Source organism: Mercenaria mercenaria, chromosome 18 (assembly GCF_021730395.1).
Source record: "Mercenaria mercenaria strain notata chromosome 18, MADL_Memer_1, whole genome shotgun sequence".
In the NCBI taxonomy this organism is placed as follows: domain Eukaryota; kingdom Metazoa; phylum Mollusca; class Bivalvia; order Venerida; family Veneridae; genus Mercenaria; species Mercenaria mercenaria.
In genome coordinates, this window is record NC_069378.1 from 28,073,218 (window position 1) to 28,092,750 (window position 19,533).

General features: G+C 35.0%; 1 protein-coding gene across 1 annotated transcript in view; it reads left to right on the forward strand.

Moving 5' to 3' along the window:
• The window catches only part of LOC123538063 (uncharacterized), a 61,862-nt gene that overhangs the window by 22,968 nt on the left and 19,361 nt on the right, over nucleotides 1–19,533 (forward strand). Inside the window, exons 15-18 of the mRNA XM_053529751.1 lie at nucleotides 602–772; nucleotides 1,526–1,693; nucleotides 2,363–2,530; nucleotides 3,395–3,790. Of these exons, the coding sequence (XP_053385726.1) occupies nucleotides 602–772; nucleotides 1,526–1,693; nucleotides 2,363–2,530; nucleotides 3,395–3,790 (903 nt within the window). The remainder of the gene's footprint in view (nucleotides 1–601; nucleotides 773–1,525; nucleotides 1,694–2,362; nucleotides 2,531–3,394; nucleotides 3,791–19,533) is intronic.

A 19,533-nucleotide genomic window follows, 5' to 3' on the forward strand; every position in this document is an offset into this window, starting at 1 on the left:
GGATTTAAATATTTGATCAAATTGGCGGCCATTTTGTTTCCATGGCAACAAAATTAGAAATGGCGGATTTATTAAATTTCTAGCAACATAATTATCTGAACTGTACTTACTTATTTCTGTAATTTTAAAAAAACAATTTTTCTACCTTTTCAGGTTATAATGAAAGAAATTACTATGATTTACATCTTACACTCAAGAAATATATGAATTTATCCTGTTTGAAAGGTTATTTGTTAAATAAAGAATTCAACAGTGTGTAAATGACACTCAAAAATGGCTGCTTCCATGATCAAACTGTCATATCTTTTTCAATAGCTATTCGATGTTAAAAATTCTTTCAGCGTTATGAAAGGCTTGAGAACGGCTTTCATATATAATTATCTTATTTTCAGGCTTTCCTTGCCCTTTAATATCTAATTTTCTGAAATATTTTTACCAGATCTCATTGTCTAAAAGTGATGTGTTCAATCAATTCCTGAATACTGTTTTATGTAAACCTTGTACTTAGAAAATGAATGCAGTAACCACGTGTGTTAAACTGCTAACCTTATCATACATCCCAAACATTCCATCAATTCTTTTAATTATGATACATTTTCAGTTCATGGTGCTTGGAGCATCTGGACAGCCTGGGGTTCGTGTTCAGTCTCGTGTGGCGTTGGAATTCAACGTCGAGATCGATCATGTTCGAATCCCTACCCTAGTCGTGCAGGTGATCATTGCTTCGGGGAGTCACGAGATGACAGAATTTGTATTCCCGGAGCATGCGCAGGTGAGTATTACTAAGACAAGTAGAATTAGACAAAAACGTGATGTCTAAGTTTTAGTAACAAACTTTAAGAAGATAATGTACTTATGACAAAGTAATATTGTTTTATAGATTGAACCTTTATGCAATTAGGTAAAACTTTAGTAGTAAAAATGTCTATTCAGTTTTTCGAACACTGTACAGCACATTTATCATATTTTTCGTTAGTTTAGCCAAAAAAGAAAATGATATAGATAATAGAAACAAAAAAAGAGTCGCGGTGTTACGATAAAATTAAGACAGTTTAATGAACCACATTAATCACTGCATCAACAAATTGCTCATTTTCTACTTTTGCCGAAAAATAGCTTATTTGTAAGGTATATCATTTGTACAGTTTGTACGTAATGCATGATTTTGGGTTTAACGCCGTTTTTCAACAGTATTTCAGTCATTTAACGGCGGGCAGTTAATCTATTATTATTAGTAACCAGTGTTCATGGATTCTGTACAAACCTGTTCCCCGCAAGTAACTGCCACCTTACCTACATTAAGTATCAGAGGTGGAGGACGAATGGTTTCAGACACAATGTCTTTTATCAAATCGTCGCGGAGAACATACGCCCCGCCCGGGGATCGAACTCGCGACCCCGCGATCCGTAGACCAACGCTCTTCCTACTGAGCTAAGCGGGCGGGCTTTTATTTTACTGAGTTACATTCGAATACAATAAACTGCAATAACAGTATAATCTTTATTTTTGTTTTTTGTGTAATAGATGGTGGGTGGTCGAGCTGGGGTAGTTGGGGAACATGTAGTGCAAGTTGCGGAGATGGAATGCAAAGTCGATTACGAACTTGTACGAATCCGAGACCGTCTCTGCTAGGACGATATTGTGACGGTAGTCCAGAACAGGTTACTATGTGTAATAATAAGCCATGTACAGGTAAGCCTTGTGATATCAAGAATTGAGTATAGTAATTTGAGAAGCTGTTAACTGTGGCCAAGGTCCGATTTTTAAAAATAAAATGTTTACAATTTATACACACAAACACGTTAATTTCATGTTTAGATAGATATGATATCAAGAAATTGTTCATATTTTCAAACATGAATTTAGGTCCTATATATCTTTGACAAACTATAAAAAATGAAATGATATTTGCTAGTTCAGGTAATGGAAAAGATATTTCTTGCGTCAAAAGTTAGCAATTTTTTTTATACGTAATGCATGATTTTTATGTTTGTTTTGGGTTTAACGCCGTTTTTCAACAGTATTTCAGTCATTTAACGGCGGGCAGTTAACCTATTATTATTAGTAACCAGTGTTCCTGGATTCTGTACAAGTACAAACCTGTTCCCCGCAAGTAACTGCCAACTTCCCTACATTAAGTATCAGAGGTGGAGGACGAATGGTTTCAGACACAATGTCTTTTATCAAATCGTCGCGGAGAACATACGCCCCGCCCGGGGATCGAACTCGCGACCCCGCGATCCGTAGACCAACGCTCTTCCTACTGAGCTAAGCGGGCGGGCTTTTATTTTACTGACTTACATTCGAATACAATAAACTGCAATAACAGTATAATCTTTATTTTTGTTTTTTGTGTAATAGATGGTGGGTGGTCGAGCTGGGGTAGTTGGGGAACATGTAGTGCAAGTTGCGGAGATGGAGTGCAAAGTCGATTACGAACTTGTACGAATCCGAGACCGTCTCTGCTAGGACGATATTGTGACGGTAGTCCAGAACAGGTTACTATGTGTAATAATAAACCATGTCCAGGTAAGCTTTGTGATATCAAGAATTGAGTATAGTAAATTGAGAAGCTGTTAACTGTGGCCAAGGTCCGATTTTTAAAAATAAAATGTTTACAATTTTAACAAAGGGCATCCAGGGTTCCCCATATATTTTGTAACTGAATCTGTGTAATACAGTTCAAAAGGTGATTGCACATGTATCTCTAAAATAATACAGAACATATAATGCTAATGTCAGAACAGGTTATCGTTGTAAACACACTTCAGACTAGTTGATGTTTAGAACACGTTATTAAAAATAATCAGAAAATGCAGAATCTATCATCTTTCAAAACAGGTTATTGTTAATGCACTTCAGACAATGTGATGTTTATGGTCTTTCAGAACCGGTTATTGTAAATGAGATTCAGAAAATGTAATGTTTTTGTTCTCTCAGAACAGGATTTTTTTGTAAATGTACTTAAGAACAATATATGTCTATGGCCTTTCAGAACAGATTATTGTAAATGTACTTCAGACAGTCTTTTAGAATAGGTTTATGTAAAATTAATGTATTTTTAGAAACTGTGATATCTATAGTCTTCCAGGATAGATTTTTCCAAATGTACATATATTGTACTTCAGAAAAGTTGTCATCTATGGTCTTTTTGAACATGTTATTGTAGATGTACTACAGAGAATATGATGTCTGTCTTCATACTAATGTGATAATGAGTGTAACCGGCACAAAGTATGGCTTATAAAAAGTTCAACGTTGGTTTTGCCGTATTATTAGTATATATCGTTATGTACGTTATAATACGAAAATCAATTTGATAAACGGTAATTTTATATTAATCATTATCCGTGATGACATCATTATAATAATTTCATATTTCTTTATGTTCAGTCGTAGCATTTACTGCAATTGGGGCAAGCGGTTCGAGTCCACTGATATTCCCAACAGTACTCTACAATGACGGCAGTGGCTACAGCAGCAACACTGGAAAATTTACCTGTCCGCTGGCGGGAATTTATAACTTTGCAGCTACTATCACAAAGAATTATGGCGATGATATAAGTTATATCAATTGTGTATTAAACATAAACTCAATCATAAAGGTAGGGGGTTACAGTGATCCGTATGGCAGTAATGGCGATAAGGGCGCAAACTTTGTGATGATTTCTGGTACCTTCCACCTAAACAGAAATGACGTTGTCTATATTGGTTGTGAGCATGATGCTAGTCATCTCCATGGTAGCTATTATTCTTCATTTACTGGATTCTTAGTTACACCTGATAATTAGAAATACTATACTTCTCTTTTTAACAATTGATGTACTATTCGTTTTAACTTACCGGGGCCCCATCGTTTCAAAGATCATGCTCAGATCAAGTATTTTATGACGAACATTTTTTAAGATATCAGCCAGCTTTGTAGAATATCGAACTCTTGCCTAACGGACTGGAGGTATAATAAGTGACCATTCAACAATATTGTTTAGCTATTTATATTGTAATCACGAGTTATGTCTAAACAGTTCGAACATGCAATTTAGTATCTTATATTTTTGCAATCATTATATATATTAATATATGTCTAAGTTGATTGTGTGTAGAGTTAGTATGCGAATAAACACCGTATAGTATAGCAATATAAAAGATACATTCGTATATGAAACTTATCTAGATCGAATAACTGGTAATGTTAGAACTTGTATTTGCAAAATTCGGATGTCTTCGCACGCTTTACTTGGATAGACTGGTCGTTATGGTGTAAATATAACTGCTAGAGATAAAAGATTGTATATATTATGAGTTGAATGATATTGAGGATGAATATCACTTTGTTTTGATATGTCCCTACTACAATGATATACGTAAAATGTAGTACAAAATGTTACTGTGTAAGACCAAGAATGTTAAAATTTGTTGAATTGTTGGCATGTGATAATAGAATTTATTTAACTTATTCAAGCAGCAATGTCTCTTAGTTCTTCTATAACACGTACAGTTAATAACACTATATACCTCCTTAGTATTAATTTATATATCACGTTTTATATTGTTTTCTATGCAATTCAATACAGCTATGCCATGTGACTACATGTATATATTAACAATATGGAAATATTGAATGTTCGAAAGATGATGTACTACGTACAAGTGTATAATAAACTTTCTGTTCTTCTCAAATTCCTGTTTTGTTCTTAGCCCAGTAATCAAATCATTCCAGATCCACATCCTTTTGTTTAAAATGTTGACAGCTATGTAAAATTTAATGTAAAATTTAATTTAAAAATCAGAGCACGACCACGTTTTTGCCTAAACAAAATATCATTACGTATAATTTTTGTCTAAAGTAGATAATAAGAAAATATTCTAAAAGTGAAATCAAAGTGCCCTGAAGGTCCTATAAGTGGCCATCGTAGTTGTGGAAGAGCATGTGTCTGGTTCCCGGACGTATTTATTGTAAGGACAAAGCTCTTCAATTCGGACAGGGTCATACCATTTGTTCATACAGCTGAAAGTTCCCTGAGGTAAATTATCTTTTGTTATTAACAAAATCATGTTTGTTTAAATAAAACAGACACCTTTTTAGGCTCTCGACTTATTGCAATACTATCGTCGAATTATCGCTTAAAAGTCTCGACATTTGCAAAAAGTTTGAATTTTATTTCTTTACGAGTAGATGGCACAGACTGCACAAGCACTCAAGATGTGTATATAAATGTGCTACCGATATTTAACAATGAAGCGAGAGGGGACGCGTTGGTTCAGTGGTAACACTGTCTAAACTTCGAAACCAGGGGTCGTGAGTCCGATTCCCCGCTCATCCAACTAAAATTACTAACATTGTGATAAGAGTCCCATGTTGTAGCTTTACACTCGGCACACCAAAGAACCAGGGAAACTTCTGGAATTGGAGCGTCTTTTGTATCTTGCACTATCCCACAACTAAGGTAACTAACGGTCTTCTGGAGTAGTGTGTGTGTGTTCGGGTTTAACGTCTTTTTCAACAATTTTTCAGTCATATAAACGACGGTGTCTACTTGTAGCAGTGAGCACAATGCCCAACTTTATAGTGCTGCCTCACTGGAATATCACGCCGTAGACACGTGGCATGATACTCCACCCAGTCACATTATACTGACACCGGGCTGACCAGTCCTAGCACTATCCCCTTAATGCTGAGCGCCAAGCGAGGAGTAGAGTCATCCATATAGGTTTCCGGTGGCGTAACACACAAAAATAAATATTGACGTCACATTTTATTTGGCAACGCAGATGGACCGGTAAAGAGTGATATTATATTAATATTGCATTCCAGAGAGGGTGATACGAAAAATGTTCACCGCGAGATATATGAATATCGACCGAGGCGTCAGCCGAGGTCTATATTCATATTTCGAGGGGTGAACATTTTTCATATTACCCTCTCTGGAATGCAACATTCATTTTATTATACCGAAAACATATAAAGGTCACAACGTTTACTGAAAAATCAATATAATGAGTTTAAATATTCTTTTAAAAAAGCATTAAAAAGTAGATTATTATTACGTAACCAACAGCAGTTACTGTAACATTCGAAAAAGCGGCGATAATTTTCTTATTTCTGTACAAAACATTACAAGTTTCTTAGTTACAAATATTTAACACGGAGAGCAAATCATTAAAGTGTCATAAGGCTTTAAATTTTATGTTAAAAATGTTTGAATCAGCTGTCAAATGTTTGACAAATTTTAGGGCAAACAATTTACCAGAAATGGGATTTAACAAGAAATTATATAATATATATTGTGTTATTTTTTTTATATAATATGCAATTTATTGATACCGTTTTAATTGTGATTTCCTTATAAATTTATTTTGTCTTATGAACTGATAAAAACAGTTTGACTGAAATGTAGTTGATTTTTTAAAGTCAGGTATAATACATACTAGCCAGCATCAATCCGATAAAATTCTAACTATTTGACTGTGTGCCAGACAATTTTCGAAACTTTAACCAAGATGTGATGAATATGATACCGTTCACTATTCTTCGAATAGTCGAGCTAAAATTATCATTTGATTAATAAAGTCCTATAAGACACTTACTATTCCACGTATCAGACGGAAAACTGTAAAATAAGCTCGTGCAGACCTACACCAGGATACATTAAACACCGTTTTCTATCTGTTAAAGCATTGCTCTGACCAAGAGAAATATGAAATAAATGTCATTTACAGAAAAAAGTAATTTCTACCCTTCAAATATCTTAACAGAAGAGGCTACCTAGAAAAGCAACAATTGTTGTACACACTAGAGAGAAAGGCAGTTACTAAGGCATCATAAAAGAAGATGAAATTGAAAATAATACAATTGCTTATCTTAAAGAAAGATATAATACGAATATGCAAATTAGAAGCATACAAGAACCTTTTCGTCTTCAGCAGTTTGAAAAACAAAATGAAAAAAGAGGGCAAGTCACGTCAAAAATGTGGAATGATAGGTAGCAATAAATCTGAAAGATGAAAAATTCAAATTAGCAAAAACAAAAATATGCGATCATAGCTGGGCTTTTAAAAAGGTTCGATACTTCATCAACATTCAAAATATTCCTCTTGCCTTTTATACAAAAGTCGTTTTATTTAATTAAATAAGGTGCAAAGATAATATGAATGAACACTGTTAATGTAATAATACAGTAATTAACCATTATATTTGGGTTTTTTTTTTCTGTCGTACTTTAAATATGATGCCTGAAAGAACAACAGTTACTGAACTTAGGTTTGAAAATTTTTAATATTTAACACAGTGTGAGATTTGGGTTCAACATGTTACTGATAAAGAATGCAGTCATTTCGTACAGACTTTTGCTTTTAAAGTAAATATGGAAACACAAAATCATGAACGTAGATAAAAATGGTGACACTGAATAATAATTGACCGCATTTAGTTTGACAATAACACTGATCAATTTTCAGAAGCAAACCTTCGTAAACATGGTAAAAGCTGTTAATACTTTGTTCAAAACAGCAAGCGCCACATCGCGAGTTCTCAACGAAATAATTCCTGTACGCAGTGCCTCTTACCAGAAGAGCTGGCAATACAGGTCAAACTGTTAAATGTAACCAGAGAAATCTTGTTTTGGGGTCAGGACCATCTCCTCCCCGGCCAACTGTTAGCCAATATATTTTACCATTTTAAAACAAATTGAACGCAGGTGGCGATCGTGAAACATGTTTTGTTACAATTTTACATGTTTTAAAAAATGCATGTGTTTCCAGTAATAAGTAAGTATGAAATATACAAACAAATTCAATCGTTGATTTAATCTAGCTATCAATTTAAGGTATTATTCGACAAGTTGTAAGCATTCTTTCAAATGACAATAGTCATAGGGTTTTGATGAGAAATCATCAATAAATATTCGAAGAACAGTGCAGGCTGATATAGAAATGATGTTCATACAAATGCTGTTTTAAAGGTGGAATAATTTGTTGTTACATACGTTACATTAACATTTTCTAACTATGGTGGCTGGTTTATGCCATTTCGTTATTTTGTTCTGTAGCAGCGACACAACAGCACACGTCGTTATGGTAGCCCGCCGAACATTGCCCCGCCGAGCATCATTATGGTGCCTCGCAACGGAGCGGCGTTCGGCGAGGCGACTTTCGGTGTTGCGGCGTACAGTGGGGCGTATTAACGACGTTCGGCGGGGCACTATGTGGCGGGGCGACAAACCGAAATAAGGTTTAACATCATGATGTTATAAGGGTAACATTTAGAATTTTTAACAGTTGCTGTATTGGAATTTTATTTATAAGATGTAAGTCCAAATACAATTAATGAATACATAATTCTTTTCACACGAAAAGCTTAACTGTACGGCGGCATGTGTAGGACTAGACTGGCTACCGACTAGATAATCTTTTTTTTTTTTTTAGAAAAAAAAAATCTGTAAATAATTCCGACTTCATCAGTCCTGGCTCTGATTATCTAATGTTTTGAGAAGAAAAGGGACATAATTATACAAATTTGAAAAGTCTCAAGAGTTCTCTCCTATGAACAAAACATTAGGTCTGAACACAGACTAGTGTAGGACACACACTTAATGTTTCAGATAAAATTATTTGGAGCCCCCGAGGTAAAATGCCGTGCGCAAAATGCCTTGAGATCCAGGTAAGATTTTATGCGGTCAAACAGACTGTCGCTAGTTTGAGTGACTTGTTTCGCATCTACTCTGCGAATCTCGGGTGATCGATCTAAAACAATCATGTACCTCTTGTTTACAGATAAAATGATCTTGAACAAACTGCATCTAAAGTTCAGCTTAATACAACTTTTCTCGAGCGCAAGACATCTTATTTCGAACATACGACAACTAATCTCGAGTGCATAACATACTATTTCGAACACAGCTCAACTTATTTCGAGCGCAAGACATCTTATCTCGAGCAACATCTAATCTAGAGCATATGACATCTTATTTCGAGCACAAAACATTTTATTTCGAGCGCAGGACATCTTATCTCGTGCATACGACATCTTATTTCGAATATGCGACAACTTATCTTGGGTGCATGACATTTTACTTTGAACGAACGACATCTTATTTCGAACGCAAGACATCTTATCTCGACCAACATCTTATCTAAAGCAAACGATATTTATTTCGAGCGTACGACAACTTATCTCGAGTGCACGGTATTTTGTTTCAAACGAACCATATCTTATTTCCAGTGTAAGACATCTTATCTGGAGCAACATCTTATTAAGAGCGCATGACATCTTATCTCGAGAGTAAGACATCTTATTTCGAATGTACAACATGTTATTTCGAAAGCACGCTATCTTATTTCAAGCGCAAGAATCTTATCTAGAGTCACATTTGATCTCGATTGTACGACATCTTATTCCGAGCACACAACAGCTTATTACGAGAACACGACAGGTTACATCGAGCGTACGACATCTTATTTTGAGTGTGTGACATCTTATCTCGAGAGTACGACATCTTATTTCGAGTGTGCGACATCTTATCTCGAGAATACGACATCTTATTTCGTGTTTGTGACATCTTATCTCGAGCGTACGACATCTTATTTTGAGCCCACGACATCTTGTCTCGAGCGAACGACATTTTATTTCGAGTGTACGATATTTTATTTCGAGCGCACGGCACTTTATTTCAAGTGTGCGACATTTTATTTCGAACGCACTACATCTTATTTCGAAAGCATGGCATCTTATTTCGAGCGTACGAGATTTTATTTCGAGTGTACGATATTTTATTTCGAGCTCGCGGCACCTTATTTCGAGTGTGCGACATTTTATTTCGAACGCACGACATCTTATTTCGAACGCATGGCATCTTTTTTCGAGCGCAAGAATCTTATCTCGAGCAACAGTTTATCTCGAGCGTATGACTTCTTTTTCCGAGCATACAACATCTTATTTCAAGCGTATGACATGTTATTTCGAGGGTATTGGATATTCCGTATATTTCTGTAAATTAAATGTTGGACGAATTTGAAACCGAGGCAAAAGTAGGTGACTCGATCTCTAGAAGATTAGCTTTAGTTTCTTATGATTCAACATTGTGACCTAGTTTTAAATGGAAGATAACGCAATATTTGTATTTATCTAGACTTCATAAAGTCAAATATTCTGACTAAATTCATATAAATCTAATAGAAAAATTGCCTTTATTGTGTCTAGAAGGTTTTCCTATGATTTTATCTAACCACTTTTTATGTAGATCGGGTATAATATAGAGTGTTAAGAACGTTTTGCTTTAATATCCTGGATAGCCCGATTTCAAAATCGTTCTTCGATTTATAAAAAGAAATGTTCTAAGTTTCATTTATAAATTATGGCATCTAGAGTGTTAAGCATGATAAAACCTATGTGACCTAACTTAAAGTTTCAAACTACACTTGATTTAGATAAACATTGTGATTATGTTTTATGTAGATCAAGTGGGCAATTTAGGTTATAATATGGTTGCTGATTTATGCCATTTCGTTTTTTTCGTTCTGCGCAGGGACATAACGAGAAATTTTGTTATGGCGCACCGCCGAACGCCGGCCGCAGAATCTCACATCGCTTAACGTCGACTCGGGGGGTGGGGGTCGACATTTGGCGGAGCGACTATTGGCGGGTCGACCATTGGCGAGGTGATGTTTTTCGGGGCGCAAAAACTACGTTTATCTTTGTATCGCTTCGACAGAACAAAATAACGAAATTACACCATTACACCACTTACCCACTAAATTAGAGTGTTAAAAAGGCTTATCTATTTTTTGACATAGTGACCTAGTTTTTGACCCTGTTTTAATGTAACCCATATTTGGTAAAGGCAACACAGTATAGGTTATATGGCGCCAAACAGGACTACAAATTTTGGTTCCACATCTCATTACATCGAAATAAAAACATGAGGTATGGAATCAAAATTTGCACACCTGCTGGAATCACTGGAGTTACTGCAAAACCAAGTTGTAAGACCCTATTAGTCGCCTCTTACGATCATACAAGGGTAAGGCAGTGGTTCCAATTCTTTTCATACACAGATCGTCCCAGAACCACATGGGGCTTGTAAAGTCAAAGATCATCGAAGATCACAACCAGGTTTTAGATGGGATATAAATCATGGCATCTAACGTGTAAGCATTTTTTGTATTATTTCACCCTGAAATATAAAGTTTCTATCATAAATAATCCAGTTTGAAACTTCATGTCCATTTATGAGGACGAAAAACAGCATTGAAATAATAGGATAAATATTATCAACAGGAAAACAGATGTTATGTTTCTTCCATAATTATTTCTCAATGTTCTGTCTAATGAATTTAATGAATCAAATCCTACACACAATACAGTCATGTATGTTTCAGTTTACAAATATGTATAGACACGCAGTAACTATTTATTTCCATTTGTATACCTTGAGAAAGTTTCCATATATAGGAACTGCACATCCACTGCTGATATAAAGATTGTGTTTGTCAGTATTAAAACACAGTGCGTGTGGGAATTTCAAACCATCTCCTGGTCCTAGTATCACTGTAGCTTCTCTCAGGTCTGGTGTAATCTTGTATATGATGTGCTGGTATCTGTTACAGAGATAGAGGGATCCAAATGGGGAGATGGCGATATCATACGGATTGTCGAGCTCACCTTCATACATGGATATCATGTTCCCATTCATATCTATGGACATCAAATTGTTAGTTCCCCAGTCAGACACGTAGATCATACTCTCATCAGGACTCACAGCGATATGAAACGGGATAGAACAATGTTCTAGAACTTCGGAATCAGGCTTGATTGTCTTAATTATTGCACCTGTCAGTTGAAGGATCCGAAATTGTACAGGGTCCACCATTGACACATACAATTTTCCATTTTTAAACTTAACATCTAGGCTTTTACCGGTGGTTTTAATAGCACGAACTTCGGACAGTCCTCCACATGTTGACATAACCTGTATCTGATATTTGCCGTCTAGCACAACAGCTACCTGGTCCTTGGATATCGTTGTGATTCCAACAGGTTTAACGTCAAATATATAAACGTCTTTTATTGTACCATTTACAACGTCGACGAGCTTAAGAGAGTCATTATCTTGACCGCAAAGAACCGCCTCAGTGTTCGAGACTAACGTCATTGCAGTAATGTGACAACGCTTTTCGTCAGAGTCAGCCTTAACATTGATATCATGGATGTATGTATATTCTTCATTGTATTTCAGCCCGCCGGTAACTTCTTTATGAATATTCAATTTAACCATGGAAGATGTTACAGCACGGTCAGAATCTTCAGCCATGTTTGCTTTGTCCACCGACACACGGTGCTTCGATATTCTAATCCTCGTATGACGCCTGTAACAGCTATCACATAAATATTCGTTACAATCCTTACAGTAATTTACAGCCTCTCCTTCTGCAACCACTTTTTTACACGAATTGCAATTTTTAACAGTCATTTTTGGCATAGCGTCTTTGTCCAACAAAGAGTGATGTTTAGACAACTTGCTCCTAGAATGACTCCGAATGCACGTGCCACAAAGATATTCTTTACAATTAGTACAGTATCCCTGAGCCTCGACATGATCATCAACAGTTCTGCAGGGGTTACAAATAAACTCGAAATATTCCTCAGAACTTTTGTAGATAGACGACTGCTTTCGGTCCTTATTTCTTACTGATTCTTCCGCAGAACTTTTGTATACAGACATATCAGAACTACTGGTTCCCTTTTCACGCGATGTACCTTGTCTGGGCACAAAGTTTTGGCGACTCCTACTGCTTGCCTTGTCCGACATGGTAAGTATACGAATTTAACAGACAATTAAAGTAGAATCAGTCCACATAGTACAATTCGTTCTAATTCCCAAAAGTTTTTATATCGTTCGTTCGCGTTCTCTTCTTAATTCAGATATATCACTAGTTTCTTTTTTAACAATGCACCTGCGCATTTTTCTGCTCTAGTCGATATAGATGGTCGTTTAATAACGATACGTAGTCATAGTGATTATCAACAAGCCAATATTACAAACACCTATGAAGATTGATTTTTCAAGGGTTCAACTGGGGCAATTACGCGTGGATGTCTGTCTTATCGTTCCCATTATCACGCGAGTTTTGTTGTCTGGGCTCAAAGTTTGGTTGTCTCCTACCGCCTATTTTGTCCGACATGATAAATATACGAAATTAACAGACAAGTGAAGTAGAATCAGCCCACATAATACAATTTATTCTAATTCCCAAATGCTTTTTTTTTATCGTTCGCTCCCGTTTTCTTCGTAATTCAGACATGTCACTAGTTTCTATTCAACAAAGTTCCTGCGCATTTGTCTGCTCTAATCGTTATATATATGTTAACGCATAATTATATAGATTCAATGTTTTCTACTGGATCTATGTTAGATCTGGGCAAAATGATTTATATACATTCTACATCAAGTTTGAAACTGGATTATCTCGGGTCAAAAATTAATGTCACTAGGTGAAGTTTAAGAAAAACATTGTTGATGCAGTATAGGCCATGATTTATATTCCATCTTTATGAAACCCAGTTAGAATGTTTGACTTTGAATCACTTGCCCTCACCGATGTTGGTTCGAGCCTTACTCGGCGTGTTAGTAAGTCATGCAGATGCCTTACGAAAGTCGATGGTTATACCCAGATGCCCGCCTGTGGTGAAATGATGCACGGGGGAGCAGCTGGGGTCTTCCTTCACAATCACAGCTGGAAAATCGCCATGTGATTATAATTGTGTCGGTGCGACGTGAAATCTAAAATATTTTCATAAAATCTAGATCTAGTTTGAAGGTTAAAAACTGATGAAGACCGTGACGATTTAACCTTGCGTCTGTCGACGTCTGAAGCAGTTTGATAAAAATATTGTAACAGTTTGTCCATTTTATTTTTGCTGTAATAAACCAAAATACGGAATCATTTTGAGAAAGACTTTGGTGAAGATCAATGAGAAGAAGTTGTTTTAAGATATTTCTTTTTATTTTTAGCTCTGACAGTCCCAAAATATGCCAAGCAGAGACATTTAAACAAAACCGAGAACACTCTGTGTCAAGAATGATACATGGCGAATGTAGTAATGACCCATTAAGCTGTTGATGAAAATAGGTTGTTTAAAGAGAACTAGCGGAACTATTTTCATATGCTAGAGACCTAGTGGTTCTTGAGAAGAAATAGTTTAAAATTTAGAGATGACGATAGTATTGTTGCTACAGATCATGTTTGATGAAGATTAATCACGCGGTTCATGAGAAGAAGTATATATCGTGTCGTCGTGTTGCCTCGTAAAATGTGTCGAGTTTTCGTGTTGTCATGTTTTCCTCACGCCAACACGCCTACACGTCATAACATTAATCAGCAAACATACGTAACAGATCAGTAATGGGTCAGTAATGAGTAAACGACAGATTAATAATGGGTAAGCTAGTTAGATATAAGTTAGAAACAGGGTAGCGGGATACTAATAGTTAGTTATGGGTTAGTTATATGTTAGAAATACGTTAGTCATACGTTAGGGGTGGATTTTTAATAATTCAACAATAGGTTAGTAATATGCTAGATAGTAAGAAATAGATAAGCAATAGGCTAGTAACAGGTTAGATATGTGTATGTGATATGCCAGTAATGGATTAATAACGGGTTGAGTAGTTTCAAGTGTGCATTCTCTGGCTTGAAGACCTTTTGAACAGATATTTAGTTATAAACGGTTGAAAGGAAAAGTCCCACGGTTTGATGTTCGTCCAATACTATTTCATAACTACAGTTATGTCAATTGTAATATTGAAGCGATGCAGGAAACTCTATGAACGAAGGATTCATTTAATATGATATTTGCATTTACAGTTACTCCTACGAGCTACGTAGCACTACGCTGTGGCATTTTTGTTTAACTTTTCGCATTCTGTGGTTCAGTAGCGTTTTAGTGTACACATTCCAGAAACTGACTGCGGTAACATGTGATTAGACTATATGATTTAGATTTTTTTTTCGGCTGATTGTACATATAAAGGGGAGCAACGGTCTGACATGTTGCAATCAATGAACGTTGATAAATATTTCTGGTAACATCATTCCTATTTGCAGCCGCAATTGAAGCCGATATCGGGCCGTTATAGACAACGACGTCGGTTCGATATCGGGCAGATATAGAATGCTGACTGGGACTAGCTTTTTCAAAGCTAAACTTGTTGTTCGTTTAAAAGGGAAGGAACACTTATGGTGAACATGTCACACTTGACTGAGCATGTAATGCAAAGGAATCCGATTTCCGATAGGGCGCTGCCATCTTGGACTCATGCGTATTCATTACAAATAGCCTCTAGCCCAATATGTGTTTACGCACAATCGATCTTTATTTCAGTGCAATACAACTAAGTAAAATAACATAATAACAAGACACGATAATAAAGTTTAAATCATGTAACTCCTCAATTAAATATATCGTAGTAAAGAATCGAGATTAATGAAATGAATATGCATCATCTAAAAATAGACTATCGCAAAAAAGAAATTACGTAATGAAATTGTCCCTTGTCACGTGATTGTTTTAAGCTTCTAACGTTTCAGGTTTGCAAGTGCTTTCTTTGCGTACATTTTTACCCTTCCTGATTTTTTTTCGAAGCTTAACTGCATTTAGATCTATGAAATTTCTTTGTGTTAAGTGTGCAGGTATTCGCTGGTGTAGTCGCGTGATGAAAACATCCGCAGACTGCAAGACAAATGCTTCCAAACAGCATAATATGTACTGCGCTTGCTTATATTAAAAAAAACAACTTTGGATTATGATAAAATTGTTAAGCACGCTCGCTACAGTTTCGTAATTGTTTTCCCAATAATAGATTTTGATGAAATGTTCTGTATTACAAGATCATGCTATAATGTATTTAAAAAAGTAATAAAAATACTAGGTCAACAGCTTTGTTTCAGTTTTATTTGCCTCTAAATTTAATGCTATTTTTAACATTTTTCAAAATTTCTATACTCTTAATATATGTTTCAGTAAAAAACAATACCCGGCATAAATTTGATATCTTAGCATTTTTATAACGGAAAACAATATATCTATTTGAAACATGCTCATAGAAATAAAAAAGAAAATGATTTGTTTAAAAAAAAGGAATACTTGTTTAGCAGATCTATGGGGTATTTTTGCATATTTCTGTCAATTTTAAGTTGGTGTGATAGGTCACCATATTAGATTTGGCATAAATCAAATTACAAATGAGGTGGGATGTGGCGGGCATTTATACAACGCAAGTTGGTAGGAAATACGTAATCAATTTTTATTTCAAACAAGGACATATATTCAGCCAAACTCTTGACAGTATTCTGTATTTGTCCACAGCTTAAGGCAAAGATATTTAACAAGAGGATCAAATGACCCAATGTCGCTCACTTCAGGAACATTTGGAATAAACTCGCTGAAAGTATGACTGTAGAAACTTTGTTTTCTGTATTTTGATAGGAAGAAATTTCGGCTGCTGCATCCTTTACCTTTAACATATTGATATTAAAAGCAGTAGGTGTTATCCACTCCATTTAGCCATTCATACCACTAGGTTTGAAGAGTGCAGGTTAAAGGCTTCTGGACCAATGCTACAGAAACTCTTTCAGTGTTAGAGCAAATGACTATATCAAATTATCAAACGGCAGATTTCTAAACAAGCAATTTTTTAATTGTTTCTGAAGTATTTTGATGTCATAGAATGATGCAAGTTTCCGCCTTTCTCCGAACAAAACCCATAGTTTACGAATACGGATTACGGTATGGGTACGGTACGGGATTAGAAACGGCTTTGACTAAAAACAGAGCTGGTGCGCCTGTGATATAGTACAGACTCCGGTATAAACAGAATTTACTAAATTTGAACGAACATATCTTAAATGTATATATTTTGTAACCATAGTGATACTAACCCTAACCTTTAGTCAGTATATTATGCATATTGTACACAAAATTGCGCGCGGCTAATTGAAATCATTCCGGGCATGCGCAAAACGGCTGCACCAGCTCTGTCATGAGAAACATCGATTAGAAACAAATAAATTAGCACGGTGTTGGGGTAAATATCGACCCGTCCGGAAAAACTGTAGCGAGCGCCTTTAATACTTAGAATAGTCATGGCCAACATTCCAATACACTGACCAGTAGTTTCGGCAAAAGTAGTCTCCCTTGAATATACACGGATCGCGGACCCGATAACGTTTATCGATAAACAGTTTTACTATAGATTTGTATAGGAAAATATATTTCAAACATTAGAAACTTAATTTTATCGTTATTCAACAAAAATTTATAACCTCGTGAAGTAATCTTCATTTTTTGCCCTTTATTTCAATATATTTTTTATCGATGTGATACAAAAACTTATTGCTTCCATTTTTGTTTGAAGTTGATGACTATGGTTTCTATGTATTTCTATATAGAAATTTTGAAAAGGTCGGTTATGTCAGGTTTTAAAAGGCTATAAAAACATTTTCTATCAAAATGACATTATTTTATAACCTCGTGAAGTATTCTCCATTGTCTAAACATTGTCTGGGTAATTTTTATTCTAAAATTGAATTATGACAAATTGCTTCCATTTTAATTTGAAAATGAAGTAATCGCAATCTTGAGCACGTTTTTCACAAATATTTACTTGACGGTACGACGGCACAAGGCAATGCTTATCAATGTGTTGCATATCTGTTCGAGCATTTTATTTATTTATTTATTTATTTATTTATATAATATATATTCAAAGTAAAACTTTTTTGAATTGGCAAACTTTAAGTCACATCTTTAATTGGAAATAAATTGGTCTTAAAAAGTCCGCATTAAATTAAAAAGGCAATTAGAATTAATTCTATGTAATTGCTTTACAAGCTGTGTGCCGGTATAATTTTTGACGATATTACAATAAACTGTTCAATAATTGAAACATTTCGCGAAAATTTTGTTATGTATGTGCCTAAAATATTACATACAACCATGGCTTCTTTACGTTCACTGATCACTGCGTGAACGTAAAAGTATAAATTACAAATTAATGAATGATGGTCATATTAACTGTGGTGATAATTTGATTTATTTACCCGTGCGTGCATTTCAGTAGAAGATGAAAAAAGGTACACTTTACGAAACTTATTATTCAAATTGAAAAAAAAAAAAAAAAGAACAAGTATATATTTATCAAATACAATAATCACTTTCACCGGTATATGACCTTTTTCATTATCATGATATTGGCAGAAATCTTTTATGAAAACAAAGACATTTTTATAACTATATTATTATTCTACATTCCATAAAGGAAAATTAATTCCTACTCTACAAATCTTCATGGTCCACGGGGACCCCTGTTGTGCAAAACTGCCCATCAATTAGCGACTATTACATAATCGCTGATAAGCAGCAGATAAGACGGCGGTTTTAGGTTGGTTTATCGTGTAGGACACCTCTTCACAAATGTTTTATGGTCTTACTGCGAATATTGTGAAACAGTGAAGTTTTATTGTAATACAATAATTTTTGATAGCAAATAGATACTTTAGGTTAATTGTAAAATGTAAGATAGTATGTGTTTTAGACAATTATAAAATGTGTGTTGTTTTTTTTTTAATAAATATATGTATAATATAAATGTGCACAAAGATGACTCAAATGAAATGTTGAACTTAAATAATTAAATTTGCACCAAAAATGACAGAACATATTTTTCTCATTGCATTATTAAACATCAGTAACATTATGCTAAAACAATATTCCTTAAAAGAATACTGTATATGTTTTGGTAAGCTAAATCTTGTGTTTCTATGTAATTGTCACGGATGTTGTTCAACTTACGGCTATAATTCTTACCTATGCAAATATCAGACACGTACGCTTTATAAGATCCGCTCAGTCAAAATTAAGTACATTTCTCTATGAATGTAATTTGAGTAACATCGTCATTTTTATTCAGTACAAACTTTTTTTAGACATAGTAAAAATGAGATTGCATGTATTTTCATGATTGGTGTAAAAGGTCGAAATATTTTGGAATTATTTATAACGACAATTTAGCATTCATTTTGCAAAATGCTCTTCCCTTAAATATTGAATGTTACAATCAGGTGTTACGTATGTATGTCGGCACCTATTTCAGTCACAACGTGTAGATGATTAAACAGTCAACTTTTCATAAGATAGCTCTCAGGCCTTTTTCATTATCTATTCATATAATATTACGTGTACTGTTAATGGCAATGTTCAGCTGGAAATTTATCATAACTTGCTCTTGCTTTTCGTTTCGGTGAGATCTTGTTCTCTTGATGATATTTCTATACTGGTAAATCGAGATTGTCGGTATTCTCATTTTTCATGTGAATGAAAAATAACAAGCCTTTTTAGAGCTGTCCGTAAGACAGCAAATGCTCGACTATTCGAACTGCTGTCCCAGAAGCAGGAATTTACCTTTAATGTCAGAATATCTAAAGAGTTTCAATCCAGTATCTGCATTCGTTTTTGAGATAGGAACTTGTATGCAAAA